Consider the following 16,208-nt stretch of genomic DNA (forward strand, 5'->3'; position numbering starts at 1 on the left):
TAAGACACTTTTTTTCAAGAGACACAGTATGTGTGGAGGCGTGAATCTTCATGAATAATGCTGTGATTCACACCTGAGAAGACAAAAGTTCTGCGTAATGACCTGCATAATGAGCCACATAATGAGGCCTTTCAGTCAGGTAGGCTATGTGAAAAAACCCTCTGTGATCATGCTGATAACAGGATAAATGTCCACTCTTGACAAAAAACATGATTTTTGTGATCTAATGCATGCACGTAATAAAAGAAAATTTTGTATAGGCCTAGGTTAAATTACAGTACCAGTCAAAAGATTGGACGCATTACTAAAGTTTTTTAAAAGAAGTCTCAAGTCTCTAACCAAATAATGGTTTTCTATTTTAATATACTTTAAAATATAATGTATTTCTGTGATACAAAGCGTCTGAACATTCCTACCTCTATGGCATTTCATATATGCTACTATATTTGTTATATAGCCTAAATGTTAATGTGCAGTTGACAAACTATACATCATTAAAAAAAATCTAAGACTCAAGCTTCACATTTTGACCTCTGTTTTACTCTTAAAATCTTATAGTGACCGTAATTTCTTAATATGCTTAAAAGCATGCACATTTGGAGAAATATTGATGGATTCTCATATGTTTATGTCAATTTTCTATACAGAGGAGTAATATTTATTCAGTATTTATTGTCATCACTATGAGTGCTGGATACTGTGTTTTCAATTCATACTTGCAGTCGGAGGGCGCTCTGTGCACCTTTATTCCACAAATGATTCCTAATGAAGAACAGGCATACCATGTGACATTCCAGGAACTAACAGAGGCTTCCAGAAATCGCTAACCATGGCTATAACATGCAAATAGACACTTCTGAAGATAATAAATACAAGATTGTGACGATATATGCACGTATCGGATAATGAGCTGAATCACAGGCGCCTGACATGGCTCTCTTTTCATACAGATTACATAAACAGAGAATTTTTGTTTTCGATTTGACTTACACGATTTAAAACCTGACATTTCAATGTTTCTTTAGACACAAGTCTCATTTTTTGTGATTAGTATCACAAAGTTACAGTTCATTTTCTGAGAACTATCAGATTGGACTTCCTTCAAAGGGAGACGAGAGATCACACATCATGTTAGTTTTCTTTATTTTGCAAAAAGCACAACATTTTGTTTTTACTCTGAGTGTATACAAATAAAAAAAGATATTTCACAGATTAAAATGGTGCAAAATTGACAGAGTATTTTTAGTCTCTTTCACACTGGTAAGAAAAAAATGAGGTGGTATCGCCGGCGATACCTCAGACTCCAGAGTGTTAATTGTGAACAAGTTGATCATTAATTAATGCTTAACTAATGCATTATTCTGGACCCTTAAAATAAAGTGTTACCTCTGCTATTTCCACAGAATGAGACAGTGCAGATAGTTGTGTAGACTGTGAAAATGTGATGTGAGTGAATGAAAAAGTCATTTTAGATGAATGTAAGAATACACAACAAGTGTGAGAGCACTAACCAAAGATTTCAGGATTTGGTCTTTGTCCTTGCAAGCAACCACAGCCATAGACACCACCTCTCTCCTGGCAAGCCTCATTTTCAGTGCAGTTATTACAAACTAAAAAAGACAAGAAGAAGACCATTGCAAAGAAAGACAGGGAAGGGATCTTGACCTATCCATATGTGTTATATCACTACATCAGAATGGCTGATGATATTACCGTTGTATTTACACATTGAAAACAGTTTGGTCCTGCTTCATTATCAGTTTGTAGCAGTAAACAAAGAGATGTCATAATGATCACAAGTTCAATATGGAGTACCGCAAGGCTCAGTACTAGGACCGTTGCTTTTTACTCTGTACATGCTACCCTTGGGAGATATCATTAGGAAGCATGGCATTAGTTTTCACTGTTACGCTGATGATCCTCAGCTCTATATTTCTTCGCGCCCTGACAAAACTTACCAATTCACAAAATTAATGGAATACATAGCTGATATAAAAAATGAGATGACTAGTAATTTCCTATTAAATTCAGAAAAAAAAAATAGAGATTCTACTTAATGGACCAAAAAATTCTAGAATACTGTCTAACACTTGATGGCAGCTAGGAACCTGGGTGTGCTCATTGATATATCTAAACTACGACATGTTTTCAATGACAAATGTGAAAAAGTTAGTTCATGCGTTCATGACCTCAAGGCTAGATTACTGTAATGCTCTACTGGGTGGTTGCCTGCACGCTTAATAAACAAGCTACAGCAGCTAGAGTTCTTACTAGGAGCAGGAAGTATGACCATATTAGCCTGGTTCTGTCAACACTACATTGGCTCAATAATAAACATCGTATAGATTTTAAAATCTTGTTAATTACTTTTAAAGCGAGCTCTTAATGCATTATAGTCCTTCACAACTATTGTGATCTCAGTATTCTGGCCAGTTGATAATACCTAGAATATAAAAATAAACCAAGATCTAAAAAAAAAAAAAAAAAAAATCATCAAGGGAGAAGATCCTTTTCCTATTTAGCACCTAAACTAACATTGTTTGGGAAGCAGACACACTCTGTCAGTAAATCTTGACTAAAAATACATCTCTTTAACCTGGAATACACATAACACATTATCAATTTATATTTTCAAATACATTAAAGGATTGTTAGGCTGCATAAATTAAGACAGCCGGAAATGGGATATCCTACTGCACCTTTAACTGTTGTAATAAAATCAATAATCATATTTGTAATTGTGCAGATATTCGGAAAACAGTTTGTGTGATATTGCTGAACTATATCATATGATATAAATGTAAGACAAAAACTCCTCCAGGTGCAATTTTGCGCTCATTTCGCGAGTTCACACTTAAAAATATTCAGATAGAGTAAAAGAATGCGTATTTGGCGTGCTGTCCGAGGAGATTTGGTTAGGATAGTAACCAGACAAGTGTGAGGAGATGGGGTGGTGGAGGGATGCAGAAAACAGTCGAGCAACATTGGTGAGTCAGCTACATATTTATAGGCCTTCTCTTATACTGATTGGGTAGATCATTTGAACGTTGATTCTCCTGAACTTTGTTAAAGGGGTGGTTCAATGCGATTTCACTTTTTTAACTTTAGTTAGTGTGTAATGTTGCTACTTGAGCATAAACAGTATCTGCAAAGTTACAGCGCTGAAAGTTCAATGCAAACAGATATGTTGTCTTTTAAAGTTATGGCAGTTTAATGTCTACAAAAATGACTGGTTTGGACACAACAAGCTTCTTCCCAGGTTGGTGACATCATAAACCCTGCAAAACACGCCCCCTGGAACACGCAACAAAGTGGGCTAACCAATCTGAGCACATTGCGTATTTTGGAGGGAGTGGCTTCATAGAAGCAGGAAGTCAAACGAGCCGTTCATATGACAGTGGAAACAGAGGTGTAGAATAAAGGTAAAATATATGAAAAAAACAGCATTTTCAAAAAACGAAGCATTAAGACATGTTAAACTGTGCCCCAAAAACACAATCAAGCCTAGAAAAAAAACACTGAACCACCCCTTTAATAAAACATATCTTCAATTTTAGGGGCATATAACTATATTGTAATAGACTTCATCAGTTGTTGTCCTGCATCATGTTCGTCAACATCTGCATGCAATGTAAGATGACATACAGGTCTGGGATGGGTGCGTTAAATATTGTTGATAGTTTTAACATTTTTTCCCCCCATAATTGATTTAATTTGCACCAAAATAACATGTTAAATCAACAGCCTAGTTATCTCAAGTAAGTAACAGGGTAACATTTACAATGTGGGATACAGCCAATGAAATTAATTTTTGAAATGGTTAAATCAGTCACGTGATGATGAGGGTGATGTTGGTGCGGAGGTTTGTGAAGATGGTGAAGATGATGAGGATGGTGAAGATGGTCCTGAAATTGGTGAGCCTGGTGAGGTTGATGTTGGTGATGATGGTGATATGGATGGAGATGGTGAGGATATTAATAAAGGTGAATTCACTGGTGATGGTAGGGATGAGGAAAATGATGTAGAATTAGCTTCTGTGACATTAAAGTGTTGTGATTTTTAACAGTTTTTTAAATTTATTAAGAATTCCTGGATGGATGTTTTGTGTTGAGAATGTTACATTTTAGTCTTACTTTGAATGCATGTCTCATAGTAGTCAGGACAGCAGTCATTGAATGTCCAGCAAGCCTCATCACAGTTACACCCACCACGTTTGCATACCTCACCTCCGTCACAGCAGAGCGCTGTGGGCACTGAACACTCACCTGAAAGACATTAGACCCAAGAGGCTGACAATGAGGACATGTCAAAGAGTTGTGTACAGATCCTACAATTATCAAGACATGACAAAATCAATAACAGCAATACTTGTTGATCCAAATATACAGCATAAAGAAAAAGAAACATCTTTTGACAGATTTCAGGTCAACATCACAGCTTTGGAATTTATTACCTTGATTAATTGATTTGTTCTATCCCTCCCCTATTCTATTCCTGATGAATAATTTATATTTGTTCTATTCCTGATAAATAATATATATCTCCTAAACCTAAACTTAACCCTAAGCACAACCCTTACAGAAAGCTGTCTGCATTATTATATTTTATATTGATTTATAAGCTGCTTTCCTCATGGAGACCAAAAAATGTCCCCACAAGGTCAAAGATTTCTTTTCCATCCCCATAATGTAGGCTTTACCAAGACCATATGTTCGTTTCACTATATTACTGAGTACATTGCTTAGACTTCCATTGAATTTATATCAGGATAATGATATTTTCTGTTGCCTAACCCAACCCCTAAACCCTAAACCTACCCAGCACAGAAACATGCAAAATATTTATATATTTAAATAAAACCATGGTTTGGCCAATTTATAAGCCTTTCAACTAGCGAGGACCAGAATGTCCTCACTAGTCGGTTGTCATAATATTTTACTAAGTGAGGACATTTGGCCCTCACAAGTATAATCAAACCTGTACACACACAAACACACACAGTTAACACATTTTGTAAAATGCAAATAAAATCAAGAATTTGTGATTTGCTAATTCTCTGTAACTTTTATTTAGCTGACAAAAGTACAAAGAGAAGATTTTCATTGACCAAGTTATGTGTGTTTTGTAAATATAAACAAATTTTGATTTGGACGGTTGTAACACGCTCCAAAAAAGTTGGGACAGAGGCACGTTTACCACTCTGTCACATCACATTTCCTTTAAATTTTACTTTTTAATCATTTGGGAATACTAATTGTTGCTGTTTTGCAGTTTTATTTTGTGTTTTGCTGTAGCTATTGCTCAGGAGTTATTTTCATAGTTAGACACTACGCTAACTAGCAGCGCTATTAAAGGGTTAGTTCACCCAAAAATGAAAATCATATCATTTATTACTTACCCTCATGTCATTCCACCGTAAGCCTTAAGACCTTTGTTCATCTTCGGAACACAAATTAAGATATTTTTGATGAAATCCGGTGGCTCAGTGAGGCCTGCATTGAGAGCAAAGCTATTCAAACTCTTAAGATCCCTAAAGGTACTAAAAAACATATTTAAAACAGTTCATGTAAGTTCAGTGGTTCTATCTTAATATTATAAAGTGACGAGAATACTTTTTGTGTGCCAAATAAACAAAATAACGACTTTTCAACAAGATCTCGTGATTTCAAAACACTGCTTCATGAAGCTTCGGAGCTTTACAAATCTTTTGTTTCGAATTAGGGATTCGGATCTCCAATCAAAAGGCTAAACTGCTGAAATCACGTGACTTTGGCGCTCATATTCACTGATTCGATTCGTAAAGCTCCGTAGCAGTGTTTTGAAATCGACCATCACTAGATATTGTTTATTTAGATATTGTTTATTCTCATCATCACTTTATAATATTAAGGTAGAACCACTGAACTCACGTGAACTGATTTAAATATGTTTTATACCTTTATGGATCTTGAGAAATTCAATGGCTTTGCTCTCAATGCAGTCCTTACTGTCATCGGATTTCATCAACAATATCTTAAAGTCCCCCTTTAGTAAATTATTTTTTCCCTTAAAACTCATCATTGATCACCAAAATGACATATTTAAAAAAAATTCAAGTGAAAAAAATGTCTTCATGCCTTAAAATAGCTTGTAAACCCTTGTCTCATTTAAAATAAACAGATCTATGAATATGCAAATTAGCCCCGCCTCCACTCGCTCAGCCGTTTTCCTCTGTGAACAATGGATGTTTGACTGTTTTGTTGATTTTCGTTTTCAGATTAAAAAAAACATTCTTAATTACAATAGTAAACGTTAGCATGTTATTTCAGCCATACTGATGTCTAGAGAGAAAGCCATTTTATCTGTCCCACTTTCTGTGTAATAAATCCTGCTCAGATGTATTACAGTAACTGCTTTCTGTCTAAACAAAAGAAACTTAAACTTAAATGGTTCCTGTCATAGAGATTAGATAATATGATGATTGACAACTTATCAGAGAGTAAGAGGGGGTGGGACTTGAAGCCAGTAGCCAGAGACATGGGGATTGAGACTCTGTCTGTTGCACTCGGTTAAATAAATAAGTTCTTAGCAACAAAGCCATTGTAAGTGAGACTTATTTGACATGGTGTCAGAAGTTGTGGAGCAGTAGAAATGGTGAAATTCGCTCCACCCATGAACTTCACCTTTGATAGACCTCAAGAATGGGCCGCATGGCAACAGCGCTTCACGAGGTACAGGATAGCCTCGAAGCTCAAGGAGGAGGATGGTGAGGTACAAGTGAGTACCCTTATATATGCCATGCGACCAGAGGCAGAGAACATATTCAGCTCGTTCACGTTTGAGAGAGACGAGCAGAAAAAAGAATTTGACGCCGTGCTGAACAAGTTTAATGACTATTTCATCCCGAAAAAGAACATCATCCACGAGAGGGCGTGCTTTTACCAACGCATACAAAGGCCGGGGGAAAAGGCAGAGATGTTCATCCGTGCACTCTACGAATTAGCAGAGAGTTGTGACTTCGGTGCCCAGAAAACAGAGAACATCCGAGATAAGCTTGTGGTTGGCATCAAAGATAAAGAGCTTTCAAGAAAGTTGCAGCTGATGACAGACCTTACCTTAGACATGGCGGTGCTGATGGTGAGGCAGGCGGAGGACATGGTGAGCCAACAGGAGGAGGGTGCACCAAGCAGTGTTCAGGAGGTTACACGCAGACGACCTGAAAGGAGGGGAAGATGGGATGAAAAGAAGCCAGCGAGAGGAAAAAATGATAGAATGGCCGGTGGCAGCCGGTGCGGAAAGTGTGGAAAAACGAAACATCCCAACAAGGAAAAATGTCCCGCAGCAGAAAGTGAGTGTCGAAAATGTAAAAAGAAAGGACACTGGGAGCGTATGTGTTACTCAAGGACAGTTAATGAAGTAACGTTAATAAGAGGAGCACACACACAGGCAAGCGATGACGATTCATATTACCTGGGAACGGTAAGCAAAACTGGGGGTGACGTCACAGAGAACTGGTTTGTGAAATTGAACGTGCAAGGCTCACGAGTAAAATTTAAAATTGATACCGGAGCTGACGTGACTGTTATGAATGAAGAGACTTTTAACTCGCTTGGAAGTAAAGTGAAGCTGAGTCAGACACATGCGAGATATGATAGCCCAGGTGGAAGAATAAATTGTTTGGGACAATTTGAAACAACCACAGAGTACAAAGATAAAAAGTTCAAGTTCACAATTCACGTCATGGAGGGCGACACCGTGAACAATTTGCTAAGCAGAGAACAAGCAGTAGAGATGGGCTTAGTTAAAAGAATCGAGCAAGTCAGCACAGCATTCGGTGAACAGGGAACAATGAGAACCGAACCTGTAAAAAAAATCTAAAAAAGAATGTAGAGCCATACGCAGTCCACACTGCGAGAAGAGTGCTGTTACCGTTACTTCCCAAAGTTATTGAGTTATTGAGTTATTGAAAAGATAACACAACCCACGGACTGGTGCGCGCCGATGGTACCAGTGATGAAACCTAATGGGAAAGTGCACATCTGCGTAGACTTGAAAAGACTAAACGAAAATGTAAAAAGGGAACGATTCATCCTACCCATGACTGATGAAGTTCTTGCCAAACTCGCCGGGTCCAAAATATTCTCTTCGTTGGACGCCGCAAGCGGCTTTTGGCAGATTCCCCTACATAGTGAGAGCAGTCTTCTCACTACATTCATAACGCTGTTTGCTAGATACTGTTTTAAGCGCTTGCCCATTGGCATTAGCATTGCGCCAGAAATATTTCAGCGCAAAATGAACAAACTCCTAGGAGGTTTAGAGGGAGTTGCGGTCTACATGGACGATCTAATCGTTCACGGCGAAACCCAAGTGTTTCTGGCGCGTTCTGGAGAGGATTGAGCACGCAGGGCTCAAGCTCAACAAAGATAAGTGTATCTTCAGACAGAAGGAGCTTTATTTCCTGGGACACGTTATAGACGAGGAGTCAGGCCTGACCCAGGGAAAATAAGGGCTATCTCAGAGCTGCAAGCCCCATGAAATGTGAGTGAACTGAAACGGGTCCTGGGGATGATAAAATACATGGGACGCTACATTCCAGATTTGGCGACAGTGGGCGGGCCGCTGTTTGATTTATTAAAAGGGACTGTAGCATGGACATGGGACCAGTCTCAAGAAAGCGCATTTCAAAAGCTTAAAGAAACTCTAATGACTGCACCTGTTCTCGCGTACTACGATTCAGGGAAACCCACGGCGGTGTCAGCAGACGCGAGTAGCTACGGGCTGGGAGGAGTCCTACTACAGCTGCACGGAGACAGCTGGAAGCCGGTGGGATATTGTTCGAGGAGGTTAAATGACGCAGAAACCAGGTACGCGCAGATAGAAAAAGAATGCTTGGCCGGATTCGAGAAGTATCTCATAGGCCTGGACAGATTTCGCCTTATTACAGACTACAAACCCCTCGTACCATTGATTAATAAAAAAGACTTGGACACGGTACCAATACGCTGCCAAAGACTTTTAATGAGACTGATGCGATTCGCAGTGACCGCGGAATACGCACCAGGGAAGACATTGGTAGTAGCCGATATACTGTTGAGAAGTCCAATAGGCGATGATGCAACTAGCAGTAGACCTACAGCGAAAGAGATAGCCTGTTACGTTGACGCAGTTATAGCCGGTTTGCCTGTGTCACAGTCAAAGTTGAGCTTGATCATAGCAGCGACTGAAAGGGATGAACAGTTACAACTAGTAAGTAAGTTCATAAAGCACGGCTGGCCAGAGCACGTAAGAAATGTACCAGAAGGTATTAGAGACTTCTTTTCAGAGAAAGATGCGCTGTCAATAAGTGAAGGACTGATAATTCTGGGCAGACACATTTGTATTCCAAGTGAACTGAGACAGGACATCCTTGAGCGCATCCACGAAGGCCATCTAGGGTTGACAAAATGCAGAGAACGGGCAAATTCATCCGTATGGTGGCCTGGTACATCATCGGATATAAATAACAAAATTGACTTGTGTATGTTCTGTCGTGAAAACAGGAAAACACAAAGGAAAGAGCCACTTCAACCCCGCTACCTGACAGACCATGGCAGCGCGTGGCTATAGACATTTGCGAGAACAAGGGCCAGATGTGTCTGATTGTTTCGGATTATTACTCACGCTTCATAGAGATCCTTCATCTGCCAAAGACAGCGCAGCTGATAAACAGACTGCAATCTACATTTGCGAGATTTGGAATACCGAAGCAGATTATGAGTGATAACGGTCCGCAGTTTACTAGTGAGGCATGGACTTCATTTAAGTAAAAATATAACTTTGAACATGTCACATCGAGCCCGCACAACCCGCAAGCAAATGGGCATGCCGAGCGCGCGGTCCAAGTAGCCAAACGCATCCTCAGACAAGACGACGCTTTGATGTGTAACACCACATTCATCTACAGGGGTAAGCCCTGCCGAATTGTTGATGGCCAGGAAAATTCGTACGACACTGCCTACATTGAAGAAAAACTTGCAGCCAAAGTGGCCAAGTAGACTGTTGGTGAGAGAAAGAGACGCTTTGACTAAAACACAACAAGCCTTCTACTTTAATCGGAGACATGGGGTGCGTGACTTACCTGTGTTGAAGCCAGGTGATGCAGTGCTGATGAAACTGGATGGGGAAAAGTCGTGGAAAGGTCCAGTGCAGGTCAGAACACAAGAGAGTGCACCGCGCTCATTCGTGGTGCAGGCTCCGAAAGGGGAAGGTGAGATGAGGCAAAACCGCAGACATCTACAGAAAGTGCCTGCGGAATGTATAAATGCTGATAACAACTGTGAAACAACAGCGAAGAGCCCGCAGATGCTTGAAAAACTGCACACCAGCAACGCGGATCAGCCAGTGTCGCAGACACCATGTGAAACACAAGGAGTGACTGTGACCAGGTCCGGCAGAGTAATAAAACCTACTGTTAAACTAAATCTATAGTTAAGTAAATTCAAATGCACGTTTAGGTGTAGTGGATGTGAGTTATGCATCTTAAATGATTTCGATGTTATTTGATAAAAAGAAAACTGTTAAATGTTTAAAATGTTCATTATAGTTAAAGGGATAGTTCACCCAAAAATGAAAATTTGATGTTTATCTGCTTACCCCCAGAGCATCCAAGATGTAGGTGTCTTTGTTTCTTCAGTAGAACACAAATGATTTTTAACTGCAACCGCTGCCGTCTGTCAGTGGTATAATGCAAGTCAGCGGGAATTTGGACTATAAGAGTAAATAAAACACGACAGACAAATCCAAATTAAACCCTGCGGCTCGTGACGACACATTGATGTATTAAGACACGAAACGATCGGTTTGTGCGAGAAACCGAACAGTATTTATATAATTTTTTACCTCTAATACACCACTATGTCCAACGGCATTCATCACTCGATTCGTGAGGTCTGATCGCGCTCTGACAACGGCAGTGATGTCTCGCACTCATTGAAGTATATGCACGAGACATCACTGCCGATATTCTCCAGAATATCACTAGTTTACTTCACCGATCCAATATGTTTTAGTATCAAAATTATCAAAAGAATCATTATGATAAAAATGACTCCTTTGAACAAGCCAATACATGAATCATATTCCTGCTCCGATCACTACTTCCTCGTGTTGCTACTAGCCTCACATGCTATATCAGCTCGTTCTTTAGGTTGTTTTCTTCAAAATTAGACTATTTTCACTTGTCTATGAGCATGTATGGCCAAACGACACTGTAATATGTCTCAGATGTGCAGATCTAAACATGCGATGCAGCCAAAAACGTTTATTACTCTTAGGATCAATTATCTTTGTTAGCGGCGATTTTTGATGACGTCATCGAGGATTGCGATGCCATAAAGCTAGCTCTCTTAGCTCTCCATAGACATGTCGATCACTTTCCTAGCCCATTCATAGGCTGAGGAGGCGGGACCACTGAGCGTGTCTTCCTGAGGATGTCCAGTTCAGCTAGAAAGCTAGTTGGAGAGTACAGACAGTGTTTCCCCCTGTATTATTGCATTAAAAACTGGTTAGAACACTTTGTCTTTGCACAGTGGCTTCACAAAAGGTGTTTTTGGTTTGAATTCGGTTTTGGAGGAGCTTGATCGTCTGAGTGACTGAATCTTTCAGCAACACTAGCTTTGACGCGGTCAGAAAAGCTGCGTGGGACAGGATCCTCATCTTGAGTAAGTAACATTACACATAAGCGTTGTCTTTGTGCATTTCATATCGTGTGTATATTTGTATTGTTGCATGCATATTTGTATTGTTTCACGCATTTGTGCATCGGTTGCATTTAGGAGTGCATTGTCTTGTGCGCTTTTATACGTTTCGTCTGCACGCAAATTGCAGTTTACATAACTGTTTCTGTTTCGTGCATATTTTAATAATTGCTTGCATTTGTGCATTGGTTGTGCTCATTTATTTATTTTTTTGCATGCACTTGTATTTGTGTATCTGTTTTGTGGTTATGCGAATTGCCTTTGTGAATGTTATGTGTATATATGAATTACCTTTGTGCATATGTTTAATTATTTTAGCAGGCATTTGTGCGCATGTATCATTATTTTAACATGCATTTCAGGATTTCAATGTGAATTTACAAATTTGTTTTGTTTTTCAGACTAGACTGACTGATGAAGGATGGATAGTAGCTAAGAAGTCAGCCAGGCACCTAGAAGGAAGTTTTTGGCCACCAGCACACCTCCCACCTCCATCTCTATCATAAAATTGTGAACAAATACAATAAAAAATACAAATTATTCCACTGATTTGTTAAAATGTAGGTGGTTTTCTGTAAAAAGGTCTGTACAGAGACCATTCTGTAAAAAGGTCTTACAGAGACCATTTTCTGTAAAATGGTCTCTGTAAAATGAGACCATTTTTATCCATTTACTCTAAAATATATGAATAGGGCACTCTTTTTAATTCAGGTATTCACAATTTTTTCAGTACAAGTACACAGTGAGGCGCCAGTGCCTCATTTCAGTTAAATCTCAATCATTTTTTTTCAGAAAGAGAGATTCTTTTTTTCCCCTGTTTACTGCTATCCAGTGGAATAAAAATAAATATTCTAAAGGGACATAGACCAAACAGATCATAAATTACAGACTCTTAAATCAAATCTTGATTTGAAAAATAAATAAAAATCTGTTTTTTTTATTTATCATAAAATTGTATGAGGGTTTTCTTTAAAATGAGACAATTTTTATCCTTTTAGTCCAACGTATATGAGTAGAGCACTCTTTTTAATTCAGGTATGCCCAATTCTTTCATAAACTGGAGACCGTATAAGTTCACATGGAGGCGCCAACACCTCCTTTCAGTTTAATCTCAATAACTTTTGTTCAGAAGGAGATATCAAGAAGATTATTTTTCCCTTATTTTCTGCTACCTGGTGGAATCAAAAGAAATGTTCTGCAGGTGCATAGACCAAACATATCCTGAATTACAGACTCTCAAATAAAAACTTAATTGAAAAATAAATAAAATTTGATTTTTTTTTATTTGTATTTATCATAAAATTGTGATTAGATACAATAAAATATATCCAATATTCCACTACTGTGTTAAAATTTCAAGGGTGTTCTATAAAATGAGACCATTTTTATCCCTTTACTCCAATTTATATGGGTAAGGCACTCTTTTTGATTCAGGTATGTCCAATTCTTTCAGAAATCAAAAATGGAGATGGTAAAGGTATGCTTGGTGACACTAATACCTCCTTTCGGTAAAATCTTAATAACTTTTGTTTACAAGAAGATATCAAGTAGATTCTTTTTTCCCATGTTTACTGTCAACTAGTGGAATCAAAAGAAACTTTCTGCAGGGACATGGACCAAACAGATCCTACACCACAGACTCTCAAAAAAAAAAAAACGTAATTGAAAAATTAATAAAAATCTGACTTTTTATTTGTGTTTATCATAAAATTATGAATACATACTAAAAGATATAAGTAATATTCTATTACTATTTTAAAATATAGAGGGTGTTCTGTAAAATGAGACAATTTTTATCCCTTTAATCCAATTTATATGGGTAAGGGGCTCTTTTTAATTCAGGTATGTCCAATTCTTTCAGAAATCAAAAATAGAGACGGGAAAGGAACGCTTCGAGGCACCAATACCTCCTTTCAGTAAAATCTCAATAACTTTTGTTTACAAGGAGATATCAAGAAAATTCTTTTTTCCCCTGTTTACTGCCACCTAGTGGAATCAAAAGAAACTTTCTGCAGGTTCATAGATGAAGCCAATCCTAAATTACACATTTTTAATAAAAATAATAATAACAAATTTTATAAAAAATTTGACTGTTTATCTGTGTTTACAATAAAATTGTGAAAAACAATAAAATATATACAATATTCCACCACTGTGTTAAAATAAAGAGGGTTTTCTGTAAAATGAGACCATTTTAATCAATTTACTGCAATGTATGTGGCTAGGGTGTTCTTTTAAATTCAGATATGCCTAATTCTCTAAAAAAAAAAAAAAAAAGTGCTGCAGAGCTTAAGTGGCTAAATTTAACATCTGCACTGGACTAAAGATTTAGCACCGCCTTTAATGCTTAACTTGAACAAGAAGAAAAAAATTCATTGTAAAATATGAAATAAATGTCATAGAAAGCATTAAATTTAACTTTCTCATGCATGTCAACACTTATTTTGTTTTAAATAAAATTTTAAGTAAACTGTTAGTGTTTATTGAAAATTATTGCTTCAAATAATGTTTTGACAGATAGAAGCAAAAAGTGTTTTGTTTTTTTTAGAATTAGAGAACTAGTATTATCGTGTAAACATGGATGGTACAGGTTTTGTTTGTATTATTTTTCCTTTTTGTATTGGTTTATTGTTTAAGGATAAAGGTGTTTTTCTTTCATTTGTTATATTAGTGATTGATTGTGAATCTTGGTTAATGTGAATTTCTACTCGATTTCCTACTTTGTTTGTACTGTAATAAGTGATTATATTCTACTTTATATTAATTTATTTGGTATTATAATTTCAGTATCTATAAGTTGATTTGTGGGTTATTGTCTGTGGGGAAAATCTTTATTTGTTTTCATCTGTATTGTCTTTATGGAGTGACGGTTTGTGCCAGTGGTATTTTAATCATGGGTTTAGTGTATAATCATATTCTGTTTGAGTGCCTAAGGCAGGGGTGGATTTCTGGTGGCAGTCCTTTACGAGCGTTGCGTTGTGTGGTGGCGTGTATGTGTGTGTGTGAGTGTGTTTACGCACAGGTGTAAGGGAGCAGTGATTTTGCTGTGGAGGCCTTGTTGTGCCCTTTATTTCCTGTTGCCACACCTCAGCTCCTGCACCCTGAAACCCAGATAGCCCTTGCATTTGGTTAAATTGTTTAAACCAATTTTAAATTTCTAATTTCTCTCCCCTTAATTTGTGTTTTGTTGTTGTTTTTTTTGTTTAGTGATTGCTTTTCTTGTGTCTGTGCTTGTTGTAAAATCTTTTATCTTTAATAAAATTTATATTTCTTTTTTTTTTATATCCACATCTCCTGCTGATTCCTTGTGAACTAACCTGTGTTTCCTTAAAAAGGAAATTTCTTTAGTGTTGTCCCTGGTGAGAGTCCAGGGTGGCATAGTCGCTAGTTGTCAATCTTCAATTCTTCCGTATCCCGCCACACAAATATGAGAGGATTTTGATATTGTGCATTTAGAATACATTTAGGGTCTCTGTCATTTTCATCTTTGAAAGAAACCTGATCCCCATATAAATTTTGCTATATGAATAAAACTTTGAAGCTCAATATCTCAAAACTGCTCAGAACACAGATAGAACCTTATAATTCCAAGTGGATGAAATGTACACAATGCATTTATGTGTCGATGGCAAAAATGAATAAATTATAATAGTAATCACAGTTGCTCTTTACAGACACTGAGGTTTTACTTTGGTTGTAGAAAATGCAGCACTTGTTTTTATGTTTTTTTTTTTTTTTTTTTTTTTATTTATTTATTTTTGTTCCCTGTAGTTTGTCTCAGAGCATGTATACACACTAAGTTAGTTTAGGAGCGTTGTCTGTCTTACCTGCAGCCAGGTTCCTGTTTCTTAGGCACAGGAGCAGTAAGAGAAGCCAGATGTGGACAACTAAAACCTTCATTCTGGTCCAGGTATGTGTGTCTAACATAACTCATTTTATTGTCAATTCACTATGTACAAATATGAGTTGAGGTGTGTGAGCTTTTATATAGGTGGGGAAAATTTGGCTGAACATACAACATTCTTTGTTTTGTGCCGAGTCACATGCAACTTGCATCAACAATATTCAATTATGCAACTGCCTCTGACAAAGCTATGAATCTAAGTGCCATTTGTCATATGCTGGAAAAAGCTGCTTTTGTAATTCAAACATTTTATTTGAGTAATGTACAGAGTTAAGTGAAAGAAATAAGAGAACCTTAACAATATTTCAGTGAATTAAATGAAAATGTTTAATAATAAATGCCCAAAACTGTGCAGCGTGGAATATTTGTATTAATCAGAATATAAATTAAATAAGTACAGTGCTTCCCACAGGTTTGAAATATACTTGCGGTGGTAGCCGGGTGAAAAATCCTCCTATTACCCACGGCACAAAAATGGTCTACTACATGTGACAAATAATGTGTGATTTTTAACAGTATTTTTATTTATTGAAATTAATTTTAATTACATAGTATACTATTACATTTAATTACATACTAATAGTATGCAT

The 16,208-nt window shown here is 37.4% G+C and overlaps 1 protein-coding gene across 1 annotated transcript in view; it reads right to left on the reverse strand.

Annotated features, from left to right (window-relative positions):
- LOC125245265 (uromodulin-like) overlaps nt 1-15,996 on the reverse strand; it is a 29,715-nt gene extending 13,719 nt beyond the window's left edge. The window contains exons 1-4 of the mRNA XM_048155803.1: nt 15,542-15,996; nt 4,134-4,265; nt 3,834-3,992; nt 1,512-1,610 (exon numbers count right to left, since the gene is read on the reverse strand). Of these exons, the coding sequence (XP_048011760.1) occupies nt 1,512-1,610; nt 3,834-3,992; nt 4,134-4,265; nt 15,542-15,641 (490 nt within the window). The 5' untranslated portion in view covers nt 15,642-15,996. The remainder of the gene's footprint in view (nt 1-1,511; nt 1,611-3,833; nt 3,993-4,133; nt 4,266-15,541) is intronic.
- Between the last annotated feature and the right edge of the window lie 212 nt (nt 15,997-16,208).

This window comes from Megalobrama amblycephala, linkage group LG14 (genome assembly GCF_018812025.1).
Source record: "Megalobrama amblycephala isolate DHTTF-2021 linkage group LG14, ASM1881202v1, whole genome shotgun sequence".
Classification (NCBI taxonomy): Eukaryota; Metazoa; Chordata; class Actinopteri; order Cypriniformes; family Xenocyprididae; genus Megalobrama; species Megalobrama amblycephala.